Source organism: Astyanax mexicanus, chromosome 16 (assembly GCF_023375975.1).
Source record: "Astyanax mexicanus isolate ESR-SI-001 chromosome 16, AstMex3_surface, whole genome shotgun sequence".
In the NCBI taxonomy this organism is placed as follows: domain Eukaryota; kingdom Metazoa; phylum Chordata; class Actinopteri; order Characiformes; family Acestrorhamphidae; genus Astyanax; species Astyanax mexicanus.
The window spans coordinates 22,893,327-22,921,075 of NC_064423.1; the positions used below are offsets into that span (position 1 = coordinate 22,893,327).

Genomic DNA, 27,749 nt, shown 5'->3' on the forward strand with positions numbered 1-27,749 from the left:
ATAACAGGAAAACTCCAGGTTTACATGAGTCAAGCAATGATTGGACTTTTACTTTGCTAATAACCAGCCAATGATCTCACAGAAAGTTAAGAAAAATTGTATATATTTCCCAAAACTGACTTTAAAAGTGTGCTATTCTTCTATTATTATTATTATGTCAGTGGCATTTAATGGTCTTAAAATTATAATATTGTTTATCGAATAATTTCTGGGACAATATATTGTACACACAAAAAAAAAAAAATCTTATCATGACAGGCCTATGCTGCCATGTTGTAGCTTTAACTATACTATCTATAGCTATAGAGCTACCTTTTTACTTTACTTTATTTCTACTTCAACTAGTGATATAGATATATAAAAATAGTAGCTATATATGTAGAGGGCTTCCACATTTAGAGCAGTGGATAAGACAGACGCTCTATTATTTCATGACTCAGCAATGAACCTAAATTATACTTGCCCAGTCAGATATCTGAAATAAGCAGTAATAAAAGGTAACGGACTGTACAGATAAAATTACCTGTACATTTGCATTATACTATTTCCCATAATAAAACATCAGGAGAAGAGAAAACACTGAAATACAGGGAGTGATGGATGGGGGTGTGTCGTCTTTGATATTGTGTTTCGGATTATAATTCAGAAATAAATCGGTATTATGTAATGGAATACATTTTAAAGGTGACCTTCCAAACCTTGCAGAATCCTGAATCAGCAGTTCCTGAGAGGAGCTTCAGAAAGATGATACATGAACAACAACAGTGCTGTGTTTTAGTGTTTATTGAAATGCTGTATAAAATTACTGGTCGTCACCCTCTAGTGCGAAAGGAATTAATTAACAAAGCGTCGCAGATCATGTCAAATATATTCATCTCTGCCTTATTCCAAAACTAGAACTCTCATCATCCAGCGTAGCAGCTCTCGTTCACATTCTCACTGCTTTAAGGCTTTGCATAGTGTCAGTCCAGCTGGTCCAGGTTCATCTGCCTCGTCTCAGTCCTGCTTAAACTGGATTATATTGCTGTCAGGAGAAGAGCAGTGGGGTTTAGGATGCTCTAATGGCTCTGGCCTTTCTGGCTCATTCGAAGAATCTGGAGTAAAAGAGTTTGCACTTCCTCATCCATCCGGCCCTGCAGGAAATAATACACACTTTATTAGCACAGCTTTATTAACCCTTTAAACACTAAAAACTGAATGACGTATAGTTAAAAACCTGTGAAACTGACCTATCAGTTCGTTGTTTCACAGTTCAGTTTCTAGCAATTCATAACGGGAATGCAAACAATGTAGAGTACATACTGAACAGTCTACAACAATCTATAGTGGATTCTAATTAATTTATGGTAGTTACTGAACAATTCATCATGGATACACGGTGCAATTCTAAGCAATCTATACAAAATACAAATAATTTACAAAAGTGAAAAACTTTAACTGAAAACTTCATAGTGAATACTAAATAATTAATGGTACATCCTGACCAATTCATTGTGTTTATTCAATGGTAGGCACTAAAAAAATCATAGTGGATGCTAAATAATTCCTAGTGGATACTAAATACGTTCTGATGGACGTGGAATCATTCAAATGTTAGAGGATTTAAAATAATTCATATTGTAGATACTACACAATTCATAGTGGACACTTAAGAAATTAATGGTAGATATTGAACAATTCATAGTGGACACAAATAATTGATAGAAGTTTCTAATTTCTAAGCGATCTATACAAAATACATAGTGGATACAAAATAAGCCATGGTAGATACTAAACAATTAGAGTTATTAGTGGATACTAAGTAATTATTGGTTTATTATGAACAATTCATAGTGCATACTAGGGGTGTCACGATTCTCTAAATCCTCGATTCGATTTCATTTTCGATTTGAGGGTCACGATTCGATTCGATTCTCGATTTTCTTGTTTTTTTTTCTTGTTATTATTTTATGCCTCATAAAATTTAAATAATATATTTATTATTATTATTATTATTATAAATATTATAAATATTATTATTATTATTATTTATTAAGATATATATGGTAATGCCATCTAGTGACTTTTTTTGGTAGCAACAGTGTGCACTATTAAAACAAGCAGTTTATCAGAGCTGTGTGTGGATGGCTGGTGAAACTGCTCATTACATGAAGCTGCAGTTCTTCATCCAACCACTAGTCGGAGCTGCAGCAGCACAAGCCCCGCTCTCTTCACTCAGTCACTACTTCAGTACAGCCCAGCCACGGGCTACAGAGCTCAGCCAGTCCGTTTTTACTGTTTCTGTAAACAAATAAAGGTTTTAACCCCACTAACCGGATAATACAGCTCACTACAGTTCATCTTTCAGCCCAAGCAGCTAACAGCAGCAGGTTAGAACAGCCGACACGGAGGCACTGCTCGGATTACATTATAAACAGGTCAGTTAGCGCGCTGCTAACCTCAGGATGTTTATAACTACGGAGTTTAGTGGACACACCACGGCCGCCAGGTAAGTCTTTTAAAGGCTACTGAAGACTATTAAAGGCTATTAGAGTGTAACCCCTGGCTCCCAGGGGTTACAAGAGGTTATTGAAAGCATTATTGGGGGGCAGAAATCAGTACAGGCTGGTTAGTTAAGTGATGTGGGTATTGTCTTATAAATATTTACACATAACTTATATCTCTCCTGAAAAGCTTTTATTTTAGTCAGAAACACGCTTGTGTTTACTTTATCTGAGAGAAAGATGTTTTTTTAATTCAATGGAAAGCAACAGGTGTAGTCAATTATAAGTTTAAGATTTTTAATCCACCTCACTGTGATCTATAGTCAGTGTTCTCAAGTCACACTGACACACGCATTTCAGCGAGTTCACACGCTCTCACTTGCGCGCACCCACCCCTCCGTTAGATACAGATACAAAACCTGCGCGCCCAACCCCCGCCCCCCCTCCCCCGTTGGACAGATAAAAACAGTGATCACACTCCCGCCGACTGCGCTCATGCAGTGGCTATCTCTATTTAAATGAATAGGATGCGCTGTGTTGGTGCCGCGCCATTTGCGTAGCGCGCTGCGCTATTTGCGTAGCGCGCGCGGGAGGGATCGTCGATCCTCTTTTTGACTTCGATACTCGAGATCGTGACCTCATTTCGATTCGATTTCGATAAAATATCGAGATCGTGACACCCCTAGTGCATACTAAAAAAAGTTAATAGGAAAATAGTAGATAATTTAAAGTAAGAGTAATTTAGGTTGAATTATTATTATTAGGTTAAATATTAAGGCCCAGTCTGAAAGGATAAAGCTATTTATCTCTAGTCTCATTCATCAGAATTTATTAATTTTAAGATTTATTATTCAGTAATTGCTCTCCTATTAAATTATTTTATGTAAAATTGATGCTTTTAGTAGAGACACACCTCAAAATTCCTACTGCTTCACACACACACACACAAACACACACACTGCCTGAGCATCACTGACCTGTACTGCAGCCAGGAGGTGAGAGCGATATATGGCCACCACTGCTTTGTGTTTGCGCTCCCAGTCCTGACAGGGCAATCACAAGAGAAATGTATTTAATTTTTTTACCTTGTATGTACATGGACTATGACAATAACTGTGAGCTTTAACGAGAGAAATGCTCATATTTCTAATGATCTACAGCTTTATTTAAAGTGCACAGAGCTGTAATCTCAGAGCTGAGTGCTGCCCTCACCTGGAGTTGCTGTGTCAGTGCAGATATTCGGTTCTGCAGCGCGAGCTGCTGTCCTGGTATTCCAGAAGAAGGGTTGGAAGGGGGAGAAAGGCTGGAAGGAGGGAGGCCGAGCGGAGGAGTCAGAGCTCCAAGAGCTTCCTTCAGACGAAACACCTCTTTAGACAACTCTGTGATCTAGAGAGTGAGAGAGACATGCATTAACGTCTGCATTTATACAAAATATAAAAACACACATCTGTCCCATGGAAGCTAAAGAATGCTGTGATTTCTGCCAGAATCTAACCAGATGTCACCAGTCATGATTATTACTGTGACTGCGCTGTGTACTGTGAGTGGTAATGCCTTCTATGACATATTTCTGGTTCAAATATAACAGAATACTGAGAGTGTGGCTTGAGCAATGTTTAATTCCTGCAGAAATGGAATGTTCCATCTATCTGGCAACCGCTATCAGACCCCGCTCAAAGTTTAATAATTCACATCAAGCCTTGAGTATGCTGGTAAGTGTTTAACCTCAGTCACAAGATAAGACCTCACAGCTTATACAGGTATAGCTTTTTCTAAAGCATCTCTTAAGGTAACACTTGTGTGTGTGTGTTCTAGAGCTTAGATTCTTTGCCTGAACCCGACCCGAGGCCCAAGATTTCCCACCACTTTTCCTGGTCGGGCTCGAGAAAACAGTCTGTGATGTAGGCATCTGTTTTTTTTATTTCATGTAAATCAAATTGTGTTTAAAAAAAAAAAAAAAAAAAAAGTTAGCTCCTTCGCTTGTTCGCATTTGACTTGCAGCGCTGTGTAGCTGTTCTTAAATAATAGGTCTATGCTTTTTCAGTGTAGTAGAGTTAATTAACTTCATTTAATTAGTTTCAATTGGGCTCATGCTCATAATGACAGTATGGGGCGCGTCGGGTTTGGGCAGAACGTGCACGGGCTCAGGCAGGGTTGGGTCGGATTTTTTGGGCAGAATCTAAGCTCTAGTGTGTTCATGCCGCAGATGGGTTAAAATGAAAGGTTGAAATGTATTGTTGTGGAGTCAAACTTAAGTTTTTAAAGAAAATTAAAAAAGAAAATAAATAATAATAATAAATCAAAATAAATAAATAAATCAAGAATAAAAAAAGATGTCCATCAAAAGCAGTATGATGTCAGTAAAACAAAAAAACTTAAATAAATGTAATTAATAAAGAAAACTCTCAAGAAAATAATTAAGGGGAACTAATCTGGCAACTCGACCAGAACTTCTAGGAGGCATGCGCGCACGGGAGAAGACAATACGATACGATACATTGCATTACATTTGGCAGACGCTTTTGTCCAAAGCGACTTTCAATAGTGAAGTACAAAAGTACCTAATAAAGTAATAGAAGTTAAAAGTTAAAATATCTTTAGATAGGGCCTAAAGGAGGTCAAAGGGAAATAATGGGATAGAGAAGTGAAGGAGGGGAAGAAGGAAATGGGGTTAGAAGTAGTTAGTGTGTTAGATGTGTTAGGAGAGTAAATGCTCTTTGAAGAGCTCTGTCTTCAGGAGTCTCTTAAAGATAGCGAGAGATTCTCCTGATCTGGTAGTATAAGGTAGTTTGTTCCACCATTGGGGAACTCTGTATGAGAACAGTCTGGATTGCTTTGTGTAAATGTTTGGATACGCAGAGGAAGAGAGGAGTGAACAGAGAAAAGAGAAAAGAAGATGTCTGACTGGTCATTGCGTAAAATCCTGTGTAGATGGGTCAATACCTTTCAAGTGGAGGAGCTGCACATGATAAAACGACTCGACAATTGTAATGCGGCCTGTGTTTGCAGAGTCGGCCTCTCACCTTTCGGTCCTTCTCCTTGATGAGGCCCTGTGAGTGCTGGATGTCCTGGTGCAGCTCCTGGATGTGGGTGGACTGGGCCTGCAGGTCAGCTAACTGCTGCTGGACAGTCAGCAGCTGAGCCTCGGCTACCTGCCGCTCGCTTTTATTAAACAGAGCCTCCCTTTGCACCTGGAACACCTGCAGGTGAGGAGAGTCAGAGGCTTTAACGAAATGATAAATGCTGAATGAGGTAATTGTAAGGACCCAAGCAACCCCAAGAGACTACACCTCCCTCAGAGACACGTGTGTGTACACACACACACACCTCTGCTGTAACTCAAAGCATGGCTTCAGATACTTACAGAACAATTTCTGTTCGCATGCAATGAAGAAAATGCCCATCATTGCATTGTCAAGACTACACTTCCCCAAGATACACAGACACACAGTTTCAACTGACCTCCGTGCAGGTCTTCTCGTGTTTGCGGGTGAGGTCTGCCATGCTGGCAGTAAGCGTGTTGATCTCGGCCTGAAGGGACAGCCGCTGAGACTCATGGTCCTCTTTAGACACCAAGCCCTGCTCTAAAGCTTTCTGCGAGCGCAGCTCCTTCAGCTCCGTCTCCTTCTCACTCAGAGCATCCTGTGCCGCCACTGCAGCAGCCCTGCTCTCCTCAATGCTACGCTGCAGCTCTGCCTACGCAAGAAGAGCACAGCCACCACTTTTAGGGAATAATCCAGCATCTGAAGAGACTGATTTATGTGACTGCTTTCCAAGCTATTGCTTTAAGTATTCACAACTAACAACTTATGCCAGGTTCACACTACATGACTTTCAGAGTCATCAGATAGCTTGTCTTATAATCCGGAATCTATAAAGTCAATGTAGCTCGCAAACCACGCAACTGATCATCATTACAGGGTAACAACTTAGACTACAAGATCTTTCACCAGGAGGGACCCATCCAAAATCACGTTTTTTCACACACAAATTAAAGGGGAATAATGGTTGGATGTGTACCATATCGCGTCGTACGCAATAATATCACCAACATTTTTTAATATCATGATCGATATTATACCCTAAACATGGTGCCATATCACCACCTCTAATAATCACATTGGAGGTTTTATTTTTTTGCTGTTTTTAGCAAAAGAAAAATTCACACTGTTCTCATTTCCTATTATACATCCACTACAGACAGATTATATCTGTCCAGTATTATTTATTTAACTTTAATCCTGGATAGATGTTCTGTTACATATCTGATAAAATTCTATGTATCTGAAAAAAATAAAATAAATTAATATCTCATTTAGGGGTGTGTGATATGTATGAAATATTAAAAAATCATTTTTATTATGTTGCAGTGGTGAATTTTTGGAGGAAAAAAATGAATTCATTGTTTTTTCATATTGACAAGAGCATGATATCGTGAAAATACCATGAAATACCTTGAAATATTGTGATATTATTTTAGGGGCATATCGCCCACCCCTACTAATGGTGTTTTTCAGCCTTTCGCACATAGCAACTAAGTAAGAGCAGAGTGAATAGAGATTTGCTTCCAATCCGAAAGTTCGTAAACTTCTTTTTAATTTTTGGTTGGGTCTGTAAAATCAGGTTTAAATTCTTGTAGTGTGAACCTGGCCTCATATGAACTGTGTAATGCTTCAGCTTTTCCACCTTAATTTTCTCATGCTCCTCCTTGCTGATCGCGTCCTGCCGTCCTGCCAGCTCACTATCCAGCCTGGTCACTTCAGCCTGGGCTTGTTCACGAAGTGCCCGCTCCGCCTGCAGCTCCTTCTCAGTCTGCCCCAGCTGCTGAGCTACAGCGGACAGCGTCTCCTGGTGTTTGGCCAGCGGTATGGCATCCCTCAGCTGTAGGGCGTCTTGAGCACGACCCTCCCTTTCAGCAACAAGACAGTCCAGAGCCTGTGCTGCCTCCTGCCTCGCCACCTCCAGCTCCTCCTGCACCGCAGCCAGAGTCCGTCTGCCCGGCAGCATCCTTAACGAGCGTTCTGATTGGAAGAAAGTGGGAAAACAATTAAGTGATCTTTTCTTCTTGACCCCAAACTCAATGTGTCAAATTGTGTAGTCCAAAGAGGGACAGAGAGGGGCTATTTATATACAACCCAGTGCACAAGAATAGCTCACCCGATGCCATAGACTGTTCGGACCCTTCAGACCGGTCCTCCTCCTCGTCTTCTTCATCCTCCTCATCTTCTTCATTATGCAGTGGTGGACGAAGCCTCTCCAGCTCCAGCAGGGCATGGTTGAGTCGTGAGGATGCCTCCGCCCTCTCCTGGGCCAGCTGCTCCAGCTGTAGGCCGAGGGTGACCCGCACCTCGTCCAACTGCTCCTGTGGAACGCTCTCTCTCAGTTCGGCCTCCAGCTCAGCCACCCGCGACCGCAGCCCGTTCACCAGCACTCCCTCAGCCTCCTCAGACCCCACCCCTAAACTCTGCTCCAGAGTCGTCTCCAGCTCGGCCACCCGTGCCTTCAACCTCTGCACCACCTCGCTCTGCTCTTTCCCTTTCGTCTTCTCCTTCTCCTGAAGGGAAGCCTCCAGCTCCTCCACCCTCTGCTTCAGCTGGTGGGTCATGTCATTGTCACCCTCCTTTGGCTCCGCCTTTCGACTGGCCAGTTCCGCCTCCAGCTCCTGCACCCTCTTCGTCAGCTGCTGGGTATCCGAGTCTGCCTCGGCCTCCCGGGCCTCTGAATGGCCGCCTGTTGCCAACCCTGCTGCCTCCACCGAGTAAACCCCTAGCCGCACCTGTTCCCTCAGCTCCTCCAGTTCGGTCTGGGCATGGCCCAGCTGCTCCTCCAGGCTTTTCACTTTCTCCGCTTTATCCTCTCCTTCACCAGGCTTCTCCTCAGACCTAAGCAAAAATATATAAAATAAAAAAGAAATAAAACCTTCTGATAAAGCCTTTCCATAAAGAGTTGCTGACCTCCAAAATAAACACAATTCTAGAAATGAACATGAACCCATTAGAGTCACCTTCTGTAATTTGGAAATCATGAATGCTACGTTACCCAGCGTCGTCTTCTGCAATGCTTGCAATGCTGGAGCCCTCAGTAGCAGCCTGTGCTCTGGCGTATTTCTCCTGCAGCTCCTCAAATTCCCTTCTCAGGGAATCGTACTGAGCCACCGGCACAGAGTCTGGGCCGGAGGTCTGTATGTCTGTGTCATCCTTCTCAAACATCTCCAGCATCTGCAGAGCCCAGCACACACAGCAATGTAAACATGTAGGCTGCCTTTAAACTCATATCGATAAAGATCCAACACAAAAAGGTATGGTCTGAGCTCTACAACTGAAATAATTATTCACTTAAAAAAGTATTCTATTCAAATTGTAGCCTGTTTTATACAAAATTTGGTATAAAAAGGAAGGCCAATTACCAAATCTACCCCATTACATTCCTTTAAAAATGAAAATATTAAAATATCTTTGTCTAAATGTTTGTAGACATGCCTTTCGATAAATGCATTTAGCTACTGGCAAAATGTACACACAGCTTGTCTACCTTTCTAGAGGGTGCTGCATCCAAATATTAAAGTATTAATAAATATGCAAATCTCAGTTTACCTGCTCTTCAGTAAGTTTGTGAGCTGGGATAATCTAGTGTTTGTACACAAAGTGTCTCAGATCGAGAAACACTTTTCCAGCCAATCAGCAACAAATGCATTTGCTTGTGTGGATGATGGCGAGACCTCAGAATGTTGGAAGCAAGAAAAGAGAGGAATCTGTTTCTCTGTTCTCGTTTGAGTTTTGACTGTGAAATTTGTGACAGATACTCACAACAACTGTCGCAACAATTTGCAAATCTACAACCTGAACAAGTTAGGGGGTGAAACTTCTAAAGGAACATTGAAGGGAGGGGTTGTTTTTGCTGTTTTTTAAGTCTAACTCACTAGTCTTAATAGTCTTTTTTGCACAATTTGCAATGTTTTGAAGAAAAGAAAAATGTTGGTAATTTTAAAACTTTCTGTATATAGTAAATAAGACCTATCACTGTTTCCTCTTTGTATTTCAGGGTGTTTTTGCTTTATTGGTTTAATACAATAGCAGTTTTTATGTGCATATTCGTCTGATCCAATTTGAGTGACCATAATATACTGAAACTGTGTTTAAAGTAGTGAGGAGCTGGTTTTGAGTGCAAGGCATTTACCAGAGTTCTTATCTTAGAGCTCTTCTTGTAGGCCAGTCTTGTTGTCCCAGTCCTCCTCTACTATGACCCACTTTGTATGTCTGCACTTAGACGCTGTCTGACGCCATTCTATTTTTAACAAAGAACTTGTCTAGCACAGAAATGACAGTTTTACAAACTTTTTTTTTTTACAATTGTTTTTGTATATCCAATGTTTGTAGACCCCACTTTTAATGAACACATTCATCATCTTTAAGTGACACTACTGCTGACACAGATTGGCAAATGCACAAAAACAGCTTGTCTATTCTTTGTAGAGAACTTCTGTCTAAAAAATAAGACTTTGGAGCAGATAAACATTATTAATTATGCAAGGCTATAGGGTTATACAGCCCCCAGTACTTTTAAAAAAAACATTTAATACTTAATATTGGCTGGTGCTTTTGACGTTCCATAGCAAGTAGAGGCCCTTGGTTCTGTCTGTGTTTGACCGTGCATTATAGGAGTATCAGGTTAAGCGCAGAACGAGAGTGAGGGCAAGAGAGCGAGAGAATGAGAGAGTTAGAGAGAGAGAGAGAGAGAGAGAGAGTTGAGATGGAAAGCCTATCACTGCACATGCCCTTTAAGAATGAGGTCAGACCTATGTGGTTAGCATGAGCGTACTCTTTTATCTTGGCCAGCTAAGCAGCCTTTAATTCAGGGCATATGATACTCACAACAAGGTCAGTTCACGTGTGTATTGTGTGCGTGTGTGTGTGTGCGCGCACGTGTGTGAGGGGGTTTCGTATGTGTGGTTATGGGTTTATGGTCTACAAGACGAGGCTTCGAATACAGTTAAACCACTGGCGAGTCTATGTGCAAATGTGAATACAGTTTTTGTATGTGTATGCGTTCGGGAATGCACCTGCACTTTGAGAAGCAGGTCAGCGTTCTGTGCAGTCAGTTCCTCCACCTGCGTACGGAGCTGCTCCACGGTGTCTGAGGGGGCAGAAGAGTCCATATCCGCCTGGGCAGACAACGTCTCGGCCTCCATGCCTCGAGAACGTTTGGACAACAACCTCTCAGCTCCTGACGGAGGAAATAACAGCAAAGCTGGTCAGTTTAATTCAGTTTCATGCTTTTTATTGGTTCTTACAGTCTCTAAATTTACACAAATGTGTGTCTAATAATAGGCAAGACATTTGGCTCTAAGAGTAATACAGTCTATACTGGACTATTACAAGTACACGTGCCATTTAGGAACCTTAAGCTGCAACCAATGAATCCATATTAGAAACTGTATTGTTTAGGAATATTGCCCTGATAACTATAGTCCCATCTGTCTTTCTTCCTTTTTCTTGTCTCACAGACATTCTGGATTTAATTCAGTTAATTAAATCAGGCAAGACTGGACAAGGATGACGTATTTTTGCATTTGGTGGTGTGTTTACAGCTAAATAAATACTATAATAAACTGTATTAAAACTCACATGAAGTCGCATGAACATGCTGGTTCTTCAAATGTAATGTTTCTTAATATTGTTTAAAGATCTCCGTCACCCACCTCTCATCTGTGATTGGTAGATGTGTGTGTACATCTATGTTTTGTGTCACACTGACCCAGTGTACCCTCAGGACATCACTAAAAACTTGTTTTATTAAAGTTGTGCCTTCTGACTAAGCTTGCTTTTATTACAAATAATCAGTGAATCTAAAGCACATACATTTGCTGAACTTAAAATATTAACCACCTCCCAACCTTTAGATTAAATTGCATATTTAAGACATCTATATATTTATATATCTGTATATTTGCATTACATGAATTATGTTGTTATTAATTAATTAATTAATTAGAGACTGTGCTGATCCAAGTCATTTTAAAGCATTATTATTGTTCATGAAATTCTAACACAAGAGGGCAAGTTTTTTGTCTTTGTGAGACCGTCACAAATAGCAATAATAATAGAATAGACAATAGAGTATGTAATTCAGAGTGGAGAAGAATCATCTTTGCAGTATTAAAGGACACTGGTCAGTTTGTTTATGCACATTACTGTATCTGCCGACAAGCACCTGGGAATTCCAGCATTTCCTCTGCATCATCAGTGTCCTCCGAGTCACAGCCTACGCCACTCATGCGAGATCCTCTCAGCTCCTCCAGCGCCGCCTGCAGGTGATCACGCTCTGCCTCTGCCTCACTCAGACGCTCTCGCAGTGAGCTTAGCTGTGGGAAACAAACATATAAACACCCACCATTTCTATTGACCCATACACTATTAAATACAATTATATATCATGATATAAAAAAAATGGAGATGCAAGTTTTTGGCTAGCAGTAAGGATGAAAATTTATTGTTGACAGCACTAGTAAAAAGTGAAACACCAGCACTTGGTTTTGCTGCGCCCACTCAAACTTTCACCCCTTTCTGGAGCCTCTAATTAAAACATATGATTGCCATATACAATGCAGATATGCTACTAAAACCAGAAGGCTTGATTCAGATAAGAATTGTAGGTCAAAAACCATTGCTAAACAGTAACAGATTAAAGTGAATAAAGTCTCTGGATTTAGCATACATATTGTGACTGCCCACAATACAATCACACAGCTTAAACAATTAACTGAATTTCTGATCTACTTCTAATGCATCTCTTCAGCAAACCTGACAAAAATAAAACTGCTGATTTTAAATCTTTAATGTAATCTGTCAGAACCCTAAAGGAGTACAGTACCTCCTCCAGAGCAGCGGTGGCACTGCTCTGTTGCTGCTCCAGAGTTTTGATCTTCTGTAGTAAACGTCCTCTTTCCAACCGCAGCCTTCGAATCTCCTCAAACACCTCCTCATCCTCAGCCTTAAGATAAGATGAGATAAGAGAAGATAATCCTTTACCACATAAGACACACACACCACTCCAGCCACATGCTCACTGTATGTCACTGTGTGTTCACTGCACACATTCCAAGTGTATTGCATATGGTGGTCATGTCTTGACAAACACATCACACAAATAACAGACACACATAGGACTGGTCACAATTAGAGATGGGTGGGTCCCATTTTTTCAACCCCAATTTTTTTCCAATCCCTCTTCACATGAACACTCTATACTCTAATACTAAGAGGATGAAGGTTAGCACATGACTCATTTGACACTTATACATTCAGACATCTTGTCTTTTCATGCAGGAAAGCACAGCAGTGAAGGTCCGCTATACCAGACAACAGACTTGTGCTGACCAGTGATTTTGAAAAAATGTATTTAATTTCTGTTTACACTTTAAAAAAAGTTACATTTAAAGTCAAGTAATCAATAAAGAAACTAAGTTAGATTACAAGTTACTTTATTAGTTACAATCTGCAGGTGCCAACAACACTTCCTGTCACCTCAACATAAAAAATGACGTCCATTTTTGATCTGATATTAATATTGACATCAGTGATTGACTTCAGTGATTGGATCCCCTTCAGTTACCAAGAGTTTTTACTGAACTGGGAAAATCAGTTTTTAGCTTCAGTGCACCAGCGAGCTGGAATACACTACAGGAAACCCTAAAGCTCAGCTCGCTGGTGTCACCAAATAATTTTAAATTCCTAGTCTCTAACGGCCTTTATATAGAATGCCACTGTTATAGTTGTTTTTTTTTTCCTGAGTTGTTTTTGGTCATATTTGTTTTTGCTGTCTTTTTACCTTTCTTTTATAGTTTTTTAATTTTTATTTATTTTTTCTTCCTTTACTGTTTTTAATTATTGCTTATGTATATTTTATTTCTTTATATGCTTCATTTTATTTATTCATCTGTAGATTCATTCTTGTCATTTTAGTACCTTTAATTTTCTTACCCATGATTTTATGATTCTTTCGAAGTTCTTTTTGTCTTATTTGTTTTATATCTTATTTTAAAATATCCTATATATCTTATTAAAATGCTGAGTCTTTTTATGTATTTATTCTTTTTCTTTAAAAATCCCTTCCCCATGTATTGGCTTGGCTACATTGTAAATGAGGGCCACCCTCAATGGACTCAGAGTTCAAATAAAAGTTGTTTGATTCTACTGCGTCTTTATGCATAATTATGTGTCTGCCTTTTTTCTTTAAAATAATACAAAGTTACTAATATTTGAGATTAAAAAGGAAGGTAGACATGTCAATGTCAGCATTAATTAGGCTAGATGGTAATTGGTGGGGTACAAGGTTCTTTTCTTCAAATCTCCAGGCACCAAACATTAGCAAAATTTTTTTAAAGGAAAAAAGTGTTGATTAGATTTATGCTAAAGATGTCTTGAAATTGGGATAAAAAATAAAAACACCAGCTGCTACTCACAAGATTGTCTGAGGATGAGTTCTGAGTCCTGGGGGCTGGGGATGGAGGGGCAGAGGTCTCTGGAGCTGGAGATTGAGTGGGGCCAGGGGGAGGCGGTCCTGGGGAAGGGGCCGTGCCCTAAGGCATGCAAAAGCAGAGCCAATAACATTTAACATGCGGCCGTGCCAGTTTGAATGTCATGGACATGAAAGTATGAATCTCAGCAGGTACCTGTCGGGGGGACTTTGGAGGAGGGGGGGCTTTCCTCTTGCGGGGTGTGCTTCCCCCTGGCAGGGGTGGGGGAGCGGGGGGTTGCTGGGGGGAGGGAAGGAGCCGTGCAGGTAAAAAGAAAAGATATGATTCAGCAAAAATAAATAAATAAACAAATAAATGACCCGCATGCAGTCAACCAACCAAGATATGTTTGAGATCTTGTTTTTAAATAAAAAAAAAAGTCAATGCTAACACAACACTGCTAACAAACACTGGACTTAGACTGCCAGCAATCTCAGATTTGTAAATATATGTCCAAAAACACGTCTAAACCTGTTCAACATGAATCCATAAATAATTTGTTTTGTTACAGACAAAGTAATGAAGCTTACAACATGTTAGAACTTACTTTAGCCTATAAACATCTTAAGGCATTTTATCATACAATATATGCAATGCATCCAGAGCACTGTTAGTCCTCTTATACACTGAAAATAACAGTAGCACCACCAGCCTTATATTGTGTAGATCCCTCTGTATGCCACCAAAACAGCTCTGACTCATCAATGCACGAACTTCACATAACATAGATGTTCTGTGATATCTGTAACTAAAATGTTAGCAGCGGACCTTTTAATTAAAGTTTAATTGCTGCAAGTTGTAAGGAAGGGCATCTCTAGATTGCATAAATAAGTCTTAGGTGCCCATTAGGTGCCCAACTGTCCCCTGAATACTGGGAACACCCCCAACACCTGCCTGATGTTGTGGAGATGTTCCGATCAAGCCGTCCAGATAACACAATTTGGCATTTTTTTAAGTGGTTTAAATCACATCAACTTTAAGAACTGATTGTCTACTTGCTGCCTAATATAGATCCCACCCACAGACAGAAAAAGAAAGTTTTTCACTTCACCCATCAGTGGTGCTAATGTTACGGTTTATTAGTGTATGCACTTTAAAATACTGAGACAATTTTAATGAACTTTGTAAACCAGGACTTAAGCACACCAATAAGTGAGCGTTCAACACTGACGCCACCTTTTAAGTAAAAACTTAAATATATTAAATATTAATTAATGTAAGTTAATGGTTTTAATTGTGTAATTTAGCCTTTATCTTATGTTATGCCAACAGTTTATTCACAGACTTAGTGCTTTGTATTTTTTAGCCCCTGGGTAGCTGATGCGTGTGCAGTTCCATGCTTATAGTAAAATTGTTGTTATGAAAATGAGTCAGAATGCAGGTTCACACACAAGCGCTTTCAATTAAACCCACAGATTAAACTGCTGTATAGCTGCATGTGAAGCAAACTGAGCTGTTTGCTGTATGGTTGTCTGCGGTCAGTGAGAGTGGTGGTGAGAATTACCTCCTCACTTGCTCCCTCAGCAGCTTTGAGTGCACAGGGGAAAACAGACAGTAACGCACTGAGATTCAACATGTAGACAATGACACACACACATGAACATGCATATACACAAGGACACACACAGATGTACACACTCTGTAGCCTCAGTTATAGTATAAATGCACTGTTATATTGTGATGGATTTATCTAAAGATGATTGTGGTGACTTAACCACATCAGGTTTGAAACGGTAGAAATGAGAAAAATCTATAAAAAAAAAAATATTACAAATACTGTTAAACTACACTTAAAATGTCTTGGGATACTGTTTAAAATATGAAAATATTTCTGTAGGATTAGCCCTTTTGGCGCAGTGAAACTTCATAGCTTTATATCTTTGAACAGGGCTCATACACTTTTTTTAAACCAATACATTTTCAACTTTTTCATGTAAAAATCCATTTGAAAACTGAAAGCTATATCTTAATTTAAATTATTTAAAATAAACGTTGTGGTTTAATTATAATACCAGGAATGTGTTGAGAGTTCACACAGCAACAGCCTGGTGTCTAAACAGCTAATGCTAGCTAGCTAGTGCTATGCTGCTTGTAAAAATATGACACACGTTTGCATAGTTTGTACATTCAGGTCTTTTTGCCTATGCCTTATATTTGTCTGCATGAAGCCAGATAGCTTTAAATCAGCATTTGTTCCTCACTGTGCAAACTTTCCAAATACAGTAGGACCCCAGGCAGACAAGCTAGCTAATGCAAAGTGATGTGATTAACTTGCTTAAACAATTTATAAAAATAAATAAATAAATAAATAAACAACAGCTTTTTTTAACTGGAAACAAATATTTGTATAGCAAATTTTCATGATTTTTAAGAACTTTTTATTTTTCCAAAACTAAGAACTAATCTAGGTCTAAAAATTGCTATTTTCTATTTTCATGTACAAGCGTACAAACCCTGTTAGCAATAATAATTGCATAATTGTGAAATTACTTCAATCACAACCTTCAACCTTCAAAAGATTCTTTGAACATTGCCAAGAAAGAAACACTTGTTTCCATAACAGAGAGGTGTGTAATAGATGAAAAGGTTCTATATTGATGTAAAACATTGATATACATCTCTTTCCCAAAATTGTTTTTTTCTATGGCATTGTAGCTCCTTTATTTTTAAGTATGTAAAGTAAAAGACAGCCACAATAAAAGTGCATTTATACATCACCCTGAGACAACTTCAAGGGGCCAGTCTCTAACAGCTGCATCCACTTCAAGCACACAGCAGCATATGGTTCATATCAGTCACGAGGAGCTTTGTAACTCGAGGTAGCAAAACGCTTGTCCTCTGCGTCTCATGCTGCCACAGTGAGCCGCATCTGTCCTTTTGATCTGCGCTCTCAGATTACCAGCATTTATGAAATGGCCTGGAGGACTTGCTCCAGTACATGGTGTAGATGGGAGGTGCCAGAGTGCAGATGGTCTCCCTTTCTCTCACCCTCTTGGGGAAAATGAAGAAAGCACAAAAGTAGTGTATCGTGTGTGTGTGTGTGTTTGTGTGTTACCTGCGTCTCCACCTCCTGGCTGTAACAGCTGGGTAATGCGCCGGTTGCCCGCGGTAACACTGTAGTGCGTAGCATCATGGCCTAGGGCGTCTGCGAGTTGCGGGTCGGCTCCACCCTTCAGCAGCACTTCCACAGTCTCCAGGCTGTCGCTCTCGCTGGCTAGCATTAGAGCAGACCTGAAAAACAAGCACACACAGTTACAGTGTCAGACAATGACCACGCATTAATGTATTAACACTGACAGCACTACTCTTCTTTTAAAGCAAAAACAACACAAGGAAAACAGGATTAAAAAAACAAACCAATTACCAACTGTTAGGTGTCAGACTTGACTCAAAAAAGGCCACAAAATTAACATCAGCCCACTAGCAAAAGGCTAAACTCATTGGCTTCATCAGAAGAATATGAAAACAAAGCTACAAAGGCTAAAAGCTAATGCTAGTTGAATAATGTTGACTAGAGGAAGTGTGGCTAAAATAATAAAGTTAGCAGGTGTTAAACTAAAAGCTAATCCTACCAGACTCTACTACAACCTTGTCAGCTAAATAAAAACAAACACACTGTACTAATTAAACACTGAGGGGACCCTGAGAGGACACTGAGAGGACCCTTCTTTAGGGTCTGTATAGGCTAGGCTAGCCTAGGCTAGGCTAGGCAATGCAGCTGTGAGCTGTTATGGTGACATAAATCAGTCTTTATTTACAACCATGGTAAATTATTTAAGTTACTTATTATTTATGCAGCAAAAAGCTTTTTAAAAGTGTACATTTATAAATGCATTCTATGACATATTGAGACTTCTAGGCTTTTTAAGCATGAGATATTAAGACTAAACAAACTGCAAGATTTAAGAGAGCTAAAGGCTATTTCTTTTTATGTATATATCTTAAAAACAAAATAATAAGAAATACAATTTATTTACATTAAATAGTCTCATAAATTACTTCAACCTGTAATGTAACTGTTTTACAAATACTTATTGTTTATCTTTGGACAGCAACACTATATTTTAAATACTAAACTAGAGTAAAAATGCCCAGTAATGCTAGAGCCAACAGTGGTACCAGGATATCTTGTAGGTGGCAGTCTGCAGAAGTGAAAGTAGCACTTTGTGTCATCTTGTTGTTCACATCAAAGAACTTTTACAGGTTATTGTTTTACACAATGTTCTTCTGCACCCATCCGGTCTCTTCAATACGGATACTGATACCTACTGATTCCCAGAAACCCACCACCCTTACACCTCAACACACAAACACACACACAATGACCTCTACCTGCCCTGGCTGTCCTGTATGTTGGGATTAGCGCCTCTATCCAGTAAAAAGTTACATAGCTCATTTCTGCTCATCTGAGCCCCAAGAATTAGTGGAGTTGCGCCATCCTGAGGAGAAAACACACACACACAGGCCAGTTGTTTTTGCAATGAGACCGAAGCTAGACAGCTGAAGTTATTCATACAGAAGTGCTAATGTTAAAGTTATAATGTTGCTTAATTAGCCTATTGCTAGATGGCTGCTACAGTGATGCAAAGAGATTACAATCATTATTTTTCAAATGTTTATCTACTCCCCTTTAGATTATTCCTTTTTTTTTTTTTTTTACTTACACCATCTTGGACATCAAGGTTAGCTTTAAAGTCCCATAATGTCTCAGTGCAGGACAGGCATCCACTCACAGCTGGACCAGACATAAAGGAGGAAACAGGAGCAAACACTCAATTTAAAAGAAGGCATTATTTAGGACATAGTGACAGACTAACAAAAGGGAGAAGCTAAAGCATACAGTACCAGCATGGTGCAAGGAGGTTCGCCCAAAACTGTCTGTTGAATCAACAGGTATCCTCTCCTGTAGGGGAAAAAAAAACGGAAGACCTGATAAACATCTGCAGTTTTAAAGTAAACAAAAAAATGCATTATGTATATATGGACAAAAGACTGTTTAGGTCAGTAGATACTAGTGTTCTTACCTGCAGTAATCTCTTCAGACATTCAGGCTGTCCATTCTTTGCAGCGAGGTGGAGGGCATTAAATCCTAAGAAGATGGATACATTAAAAAAACGAATAATTTTCAGACTAGGCTTAATCTCTGTATGACCCTTTAAACTGCCACTTTGTCTACTAACAAGAAAAATGCATTTCTATTACATATCTATTATATTTTACCAATTATCTATAAAAGATATTTGTACAGTTTTATGTGTTTGGTTAAATTACTGTCATCCTTCGAAAATGTTCAAATAAAGAGCCAATTTCCAGATGTTCACCAAAGACAAAGGATATCAATTGTTTTCATATGACTAAATATCGCAGTCACGCAAATTCCTTTTACCTTTCATATGCCAGCAGGAGATTAAATAATCTTTCTTAACCTTTTGTCAGTAGACATCAGTGTAAAATTATGTTCTTAAGTCATTTCGGAGCATTTCCCTTGGTCGATTCATAAATCTGTTTCAGAATGCTTACCCATACCATCCATGAGGTTGATGTCCACACCATGGGCAAGAATGACTTCCAGACAGTCCATACGGCCTCGTGAAGCACACAGATGAAAGCTAAAACCAGACACCACTTTACTCGTCACGGCATTTATTTCTCATTTTAAACAGTTTTTTAAGCACATACTGAACAAAACCAAACATTATAAAGCAGCTGATGTCACTCACGCAGACTTGCCCTCTGTGTCTAGCTTGGATGGACACAGTCCTTTCTTCAATATTAGAGCAGCCACCTTCTCGGGCTCGTCTTGCTCCACAGCTTGGAGCAGCTTTTCATCACCTTTACTCCAATCCTGACTCTGAAATACACATACATACTTGTGATGTAAAAAATATTGATGTATCAAAGTATCGCACTATGTTATTGTTTTATGTTATGTTTTGCAATTCTGTATGGACTGTCCCGAGCATTAGAAAGCAGTGTTGTACTTTGTAATTTTCCATTTCTATTCTCACGGGATAAAAAGCAAACTACTAAAAAGTCATTCATTCAGTTTTTACTTATATAAGATCAAATGCTATTAGTAGGAAAAATCTGCAATCACATAATTTTCATCGGAACTTACTCCACAAGTTCACTATAGAATCTTCTGCACACGCACTGGCAGCGACTAGTTCCTCATGTCACCCAAGTTTGTCTGTTGTGTGTGTTCGTGGATGGTTAGCAAACATGCAGATCCAGCAACCGACCTATCGACCCTTTAAACTGTCGACACAGCGTACATACTCTCACACGCTCTCTCTCATCTCTCTCTCACACACGCACACTTATGCAAAAACAAGCAAAAAAAAAGCAATATATGCAGCTTAACTAGTGTTTAGGCTATGTCCTTCATTAAAAAGCTTTTATTTAAACTCAGTAGCCAGCTAGCTTATAAAAAAATACTCAAATTTAAAAAGCATCAAAACTACCCTGAGACATGAGACAGTAAAAACAAAAAAAGCCTAGTCTAATTCTAGTCTGCCAGGCCTAAACCACGCTAAACTATAAATACTGTCTTCCTCCCAACAAAAAAACGGGACTTCCAGCATTTGAAATATATGAATTATGATCTTAATTATCATTCATCACATAGCTGTTGTTGTGTGACGTTTAGTTTGTTTATTTAAGAAAAGATGCATATTTAAATGGAACTTTAGTATGTAAATTGTCATTTTTAATACAGTCGTTTCAACAACTTGGATGTGTTCTTTCATTTTTTACTGCATAGTCAAAGTTTCAGTTCAGGACAGATACTCAAAATCAAATGACTAGGAGGCAAAAATGTGATGAGATCGGGACATACCTAGTATACACAGTTTTTAGTTGAACAGGTCCCAAAAATAAAACTCTATGCTATATGCCAAACCAAATTGCTGCCATTAGAATAAAGGACTAATATAAAAAAATAAACCTATGGTTTAAGTGGTTAACCAGACCAAACAAACAAAAAAAAAGTGTTCACATATGACAGTGCACTATTTTTTCTTGTGTGTGTGTTTAAAAGGCAGTTGAGCATTTGCACGTACCGCCAGTACTCCAACACACGAGCAGCAATGCTTCATAAGGCTCCACATCGGAGGATCCATAGAGCTCATAGCACAGGTATCAGCTTATTCCCCCATACAATGAAACTAGCAAAAGCATCATCCCTAAGCACACAGTTCAAACACTAAAACACAGCTAAACAGTGTCACAGATTCATTTTGTGCCTTAAATGAGTCAGCTAGACAGCTGTCCTTGAGACTGGCTTTGAATACAGTCTAGTCAAGGTTAGCTAACTATCTGAACGCTCTGCCTCTGGGACTGCATACAGTTCACCTAAAGCTACTGCCCGAGGAGAAAAACACTAGCTAGATACATGATTTCCCATATACCACAAACTAGTCAAGACTAACTAACTGCAGACTGGTCAAGACTGACTATCCTAGGTCTAGTCTAGATACACTAAGTGAGGCCAATGGAGGTCTACTTTAACTAGCTTAGCTAATGCAAAATAAAAGCTTTCTGTCCACAGACCTCCTAGCCTTAATGCTAACTGTGTGCTATATAAACTTTCCCAGATTAACTGACCAAAAACTAGTCAAGACAGCTAATGCTAACTATTAGATCTGATGACTACTCAACATAAGGCAGCTAGCTAACATAGCTAACTAACTCAAACTAAAAGCTTTCTTACGGTAAACATACTTACTAGCCTTAATGCTAACCTATCTGCTTGTTAAGTATACACACTGGTAACGTTACAGATTAACTAACTAAACTAAAAATATTCAACTGAGGAAGACACCATTAGCTTGCTCAAACTAAAAGCTTTCTTGGCGTCAACAAACCTCCTAACCTTAATGCTAATCGAGGACAACATAAGCCAACTAGAAAGCTACTAACTAATTCAAACTAGCTAAAAGCGTTCTTACTTCTGTTTAACATACAGGTCTGGAAAAATGTAAGAGACCACTTAAATAAGGATGAGTTTCTTTGATTTAACCAAATTGAAAACCTCTTGAATATAATCAAGAGGAAGACGGGTGATCACAAGCCATTTAACAAAGCTAAACTGCTTGAATCTTTGCACCAGGAGTAGCATAAAGTTATTCAAAAACAGTGTGAAAGACTGGGAACTGAGAACATGCCAAAATGCATGAAAACTGTGATTAAAAACCAGGATTATTCCACTAAATATTGCTAACCAAGGATAACAATAGGTTAACTAACTAACTAACTCAAACTAGCTAACTAAACATTTTCTTACTGCTTTAAAAGCTTTCAAATTTATCCTAATTAGTTAGCTAGTCAAGATACACTGACCAGAGGACAACACAACAATAATACAATTAATAAAACAAACCTTCTAGCATTAATGCTAACTGCTTACCATATTTAGACTGGTCCAGAATAAACAGCTAAAACTTAGTTAAGGTACACTAACTAAGGACAGGTCAACACTAACTTACTAATTACTATATAAAGCTAAAACATTAAGACTAGCCTTAATGTTAACTGACTGATATATAGACTGCTCTAGATTAATTGAACAAAAACTAGTCAAGATGGCTAACACTAACTACGCTAACTGAGGACAAAAATAGTTAAGTAGTAAACTTAGCAACATTAGCTAAGGCTAGCAGTCAACAATCCTCCTAGCAGTATTGCAAATTACCGACTTAACTAGTTAAACTAACTAGTCAAGATAAAATGGACAGGTCAACAACACAAACAATAAAAAAACAAACCATCTAGCTTTAAAGTTAACTGATTACCATATATACAGACTGGTCCTTATGAAAAAAAACTTAAAAACAATTAAGTTAACTTAACCACACAAATTAAGGAAAGTTCAACAATAGCTAAATAAAACTATATAAAAGCTCTCTTACTCTTAACAGACATCCTAGCTTTAATGCTTACTGTCTGCTATACAGACTGCTCCAGATTAACTGACCAAAAACTAGTCAATCAAGGTAGCTAATGCTAACTACACTAACTGAGGACAAGTCAACATTATCTAGCTAGTTAGTTAGTTAACTCCAACTAAATGCTTTCTTACAGTCAAAAAATCATCCTAGCCTTAATGCTAACTGCCCTGCTTGCTATATAAACACACTTACACTGGTTCACATTAACTAACCAAAAACTAGTCAAGATAACTACACTAACTGAGAACAATTCAACATTAGCTAGGTTAGCTAACTCAATCTAAAAGCTTTCTTACAGTAAAAAAAAACTCCTAGGAAACTGCTTGCTAAACTATATAACATATTCACTGGTCCAGATTAACTAACCAGAAATTAGTCAAGATACACTAACCTACCTCATGACAGGTCAACATTAGCTAACTCAAACTAAACGCTTTCATAGTGTCAAACCTCCTAGTCTTAAACCACGAACTGCTTGCTATATATAGATTGCTGACTAAGCAAAAACTAGTCAAGGGTAACTTACTGAAGGCTTGGTCACCTCTGACATTGGTTACGATCAAACTACTGTCTAAGCCAGATGCTCTTAACTCCCAATACATCTGCAATCATTCCTATCCCACCCTGTTCTGTTCTGTTCTCTTCTGGCATCTGCTGAGTACACTGCAGTGGCTAGCTGACACAGATCTACACACACACACTTATATACACCCACACACACACCTCCCTCTTGCTGCGTCCTTCTTTCTCAGACCTCAGCCTGATTCTGTCGTATTTTTCCCCTCCATTTTCCCCATTCCATTCGTTTTCTCCCAACCCTGGCCGCCCTGTCTAGTCTGGGCTGTGGAGCATCAGTCAAGGTATTGGCACAAAGGGACCAAGGCTCAGCAAAATTTGCAGTGAAAACAGAAACTCAGTGCAGAGTGTGCGCAGACTATATTAACAAAGCACAAACACATTACAGATTCTCATATGGTTTGCATTTTAACAATCACAATGCAATTTGTAGGCCTGTACACTATGTGGTATTTGCTGTACATGTCAGAGCATTCAAACTACCATCTATTGAAACCCCATACATGCTTTCACACTCAGTATGACTTATAAAAGCTCTCTAAAATTGGTGTAATAAAAGGGTCTGTCTGTATCAGTGTTGCACAGTCAAAAGGCCTCTGGTCCTAAATCTTTGGTCAGTGTTGCACAGTCAAGGGCCTCTGGTCCGAAATCATTGGTCAGTGTTGCACAGTCAAAGGCATCTGGTACTAAATCTTTGGTCAGTGTTGCAAAGTCAAAGGCCTTTGGTCCTACACCTTTGGTCATTGTTACACGGTCGTGGTGTCCCAAGGTTCAAGACCTCTGATTGGTGTGCCACAGCCTAAAGTCTCTGGTCAGTCTAAACTGCTAGGTCTGTGTTCCACAATCAAGTGTCCAGTCAAATGCAGCACCTCAAATACTGTGGATGTACTATCCAAAGCAATTTGCCCATTTCCCATAATAGATTAAATGCTTGAGTACTTGAGACTTATTAATAGAATGGTCTGCAATAATAAATGCATATACCACTAGACTACCACATTACACTTACCTATTAAGCGCCCTCTTACACCGATAGCCATTGATTCATAAAGTCATTATAATTTTCTAAATTACAGCTTGACCTTATGGAGCCACCAGTCTGATGGTGGTAAAGACACAGAAACACAGAATAACTGGCCTAGGCTCTAAAGGAAGTACCGTTGCTAACAGTTGGTTAGAGGAAACTGCTGGTGTACACTTTTACTAATTCAATGCAAAGAACTTGATTGGCAGAAATCTGACTCAGTCAGGTGCTGTAGCTTTAGTGAATGAAAGGATGAAAGGCATGCCACAGCAATCATCTCACATTCTCTCCCCTATAATGGGTCGTCTAACCATTCGTTACCTCAGTTTTACCACTAATGGTGTTAACTCAAAGTCTGAGAGAGTTCAAAGTACACTGAATAAACAATTTACCAATTTATGTAATAGCATATTAATTCTTTTTCATGGTTAACTGATAGCATGGAGTAATATACCACTGTGTGTAAGTGTGCATGCCTCTGTGTGTGTGTGTGCATGTATTTGAATAATTGAACACTGGCGAAGATCTTAGGTTACCACAGAGGCCGCCTGTATGCCGGGCCTAGTCTCATATTGGTAAATGACACTTATAATGAGCATGAGGGCTCAGGCTGAACATGTGTTCTCTCTCTCGCTCTCTCTCTCTTACAAACACACTGTTTCTCTGTCTCTCTTTCTCTCTCTTTTACACACACACACACACACACACACACACACACACATACATACACACACACACACACACAGCCAGTGTTTGTGTATACTTGGTGTATTCACTATACTGATTAAAGATAATGCTGAAGACAGACAGACTGTCTAGCTACAACATAATGTAACAACATGTACAGTAGATCTTACCTCAGTTTTCTTGAACTTTGCTTTTAAGGTCTTCATTGTGTGCTACAGTGTGCAGAACTAAAGATAAACAACAAAATGAAACAAGTTTACAATGATACATGTATGCATTGCTCGGAGACCAGGACCAATATATGACTACACACAAATTTACCAGTGTTAATTCAACATCCTTAGTCTTAACTTTTCCACCCACAGTGTTAATGGTGTTGATTTAACACTGGCAAATGTACTGTATAGGTTTCAAGAGCCTGCATGCCCACTACGATAACCTAGGTTCATTTATACACAAATGCATGTGATATCAGCCCGCCCCCTGCAGAATGATGAATGGAAACACATAATTTTTCTCACATGCTTTGGTAAAATAGGATCTCCAGGTCTATTAGAAGCTACACACTGACCGCAGTGCTACTATGCTGACATGGCAGTAAACTTTCACACGTGTCAGAGAGAGAAAGAGACAAACACATATTACACAACACTAAACAGAACATACAGCAGAAAACAGCAGCCAAATAACACTCACATTTATTTCATCAGGATTCGAGGTCCACTGGCCTCTGAACCGTCCTGCTGTCCTGTGTAGGGATGCCCTGTCCCAAATGACGTTGGTGCACTGTACACACATGCCTGTTGGACCTGTCTGACTTGGCTCAAAAACGGACCAATCAGATACAGCGAGCTGCTCAGGGCCGTTTCTGATTGGCCCACAAGTCTCACGTTGATCTTTACGTTATATTTTTCTTTCGTGTTTATTTTTTTAATTCATATTATTTATTGGAACATATACTTTAGGCTGTTTATTTGTCCCTATATTCACTGATGTTCAAATGTGAACTTTATTCGCTGATAAACTGCATTCCTCTATTTGCAGACCTAACTCTAAACCTAAGAAATACTCACAGCCAATCAGAAAAAAAGATACAAATCAAAGGCCAATCAGCGTTCTCACAGGGGCGGGCTTACAGCTAGAGAAGCAATTCACAAAAAAAAAAAAAAAAAAACAATTTTATGATTTGACGTTTCCTAAAATATATAATATATATATAATAAAATATATAATATATTTTTCTGCCACGTTGGCTCCATACGACATTCTAAAGGTAATAAGCTTAATTTGTAATGCCATTTTCAGGAACCACAAAAGAAGTTTCTGGAGATGTTTTGAGGTGTTTTAAGAGGTGCAGATGTAATTCACATAAGTCAGCACTAAGAGGCGCACGTGTCACATTTAGTGATGCCCAGTAAGTTATAACAGTTTGGCCTACAACTGCATGTGTTGGACATATAAGCCTGAAATTTCTAAAAGATAACAGAAAAAATATATATCAATCAATTCGGCTTTCTTTACACACTAACTAAAAAATAAAAAAACAATAGCACATATTAAAATAAAACATGTTTTAAAATGTTAAATGTTAAAATTACAACAATTAGAAAAAAATGTTACTAATCAGCTGCATCATTCAGAAAAAATAAAGTGATTCACAGTGATGTGTCATTGCTAAAAACATTAAGGGAAATTCCATTTAGTTTTTAAAATGCCTGCATCATTCTGAGATGTAAACAGTGTCTCTGCAGAGAAATTTGTAAATGATTTCTTTCCAGTTATCTTAGGCATTTTAAACTTTTTATAAGTTTAAAATAACTTTTTTGCCAATGTGAAGAAATCTGATTCAGATAATTTAACACTGAACCTCTCTAAATGACTGTGCTTAATGCTTGTCTAACACTGAAACACAGGCTAATAGTTCCAAACTATAACCATAGCTATATATACAGCTCTGGAAAAAACCTGGACCACTTAGAGACTTTTCTTTGATTTTACCAAAATGAAAACCTCTGGAATATAATCAAGAGGAAGATGGATCACAAGCTGTCAAACAAAACAGAACTGCTTGAATTGTTTGCACCAGGAGTGGCATAAAGTTAGCCAAAAGCAGTGTGTAAGACTGGTGCAGGAGAACATGCCAAGATGCATGAAAACTGTGATTAAAAACCAGGGTTATTCCACCAAATATTGATTTCTGAACTCTTAAAACTTCATAAATATGAACTTGTTTTCTTTGCATTATTTGAGGTCTGAAAGCTCTGCATCTTTTTGTGAAAAATAAATGCTCTAAATGACAAGATTTTTATTTGGAATTTGGGATCAATGTTATCCATATTTTATAGAATAAAACAATGTTCTTTTTACTCAAGAATATACCTATGAAATGACAATTTTACAAACTTTACAAATTACGAGTGCTATCTGCCTACTTGTGTAACATAATAAAATAAATGTACAAAGAGTAATTTAAAAAAAATAAATACAATAGGCTGTGATGTCTACATGTGTTTTTC

General features: G+C 38.8%; 1 protein-coding gene across 4 annotated transcripts; it reads right to left on the reverse strand.

Annotated features, from left to right (window-relative positions):
* Window positions 1–765: 765 nt before the first annotated feature.
* On the reverse strand, window positions 766–26,031 carry ankrd24 (ankyrin repeat domain 24). Of its 4 annotated transcripts, none has more exons than XM_049465614.1 (23): window positions 25,930–26,031; window positions 25,404–25,460; window positions 19,719–19,849; window positions 19,519–19,607; window positions 19,023–19,087; window positions 18,844–18,901; window positions 18,663–18,733; window positions 18,331–18,437; window positions 17,054–17,229; window positions 15,503–15,525; window positions 14,155–14,238; window positions 13,945–14,061; window positions 12,354–12,473; window positions 11,694–11,844; window positions 10,543–10,706; window positions 8,523–8,701; window positions 7,641–8,365; window positions 7,170–7,504; window positions 5,946–6,179; window positions 5,507–5,683; window positions 3,696–3,869; window positions 3,461–3,526; window positions 766–1,133 (listed from the first exon to the last, which is right to left on the reverse strand). In XM_049465614.1, the coding sequence occupies exons 2-23, from the start codon at window positions 25,437–25,439 to the stop codon at window positions 1,059–1,061; spliced, it is 3,357 nt and encodes a 1,118-aa protein (XP_049321571.1). In that variant the 5' UTR covers window positions 25,440–25,460; window positions 25,930–26,031; the 3' UTR covers window positions 766–1,058. The 4 variants fall into 4 exon arrangements, with proteins under 4 accessions (XP_049321571.1, XP_049321573.1, XP_049321570.1 ...); XM_049465616.1 differs by lacking the exons at window positions 25,404–25,460; window positions 25,930–26,031 and adding exons at window positions 20,117–20,256; window positions 21,060–23,217; XM_049465613.1 differs by lacking the exons at window positions 25,404–25,460; window positions 25,930–26,031 and adding an exon at window positions 21,060–23,219.
* Window positions 26,032–27,749: the final 1,718 nt, after the last annotated feature.

Coding starts and splice junctions, on each gene's coding strand:
- ankrd24 (XM_049465613.1), bottom strand. CDS start 21,128: ATGAGCTCTATGGATCCTCCGATGTGGAGCCTTATGAAGCATTGCTGC. Junction 19,608..19,718: donor GACACAGAGGGCAAGTCTGC/GTGAGTGACATC, acceptor GTCTGGTTTTAG/CTTTCATCTGTGTGCTTCAC. Junction 11,845..12,353: donor CCACCGCTGCTCTGGAGGAG/GTACTGTACTCC, acceptor TGTTTCCCACAG/CTAAGCTCACTGCGAGAGCG.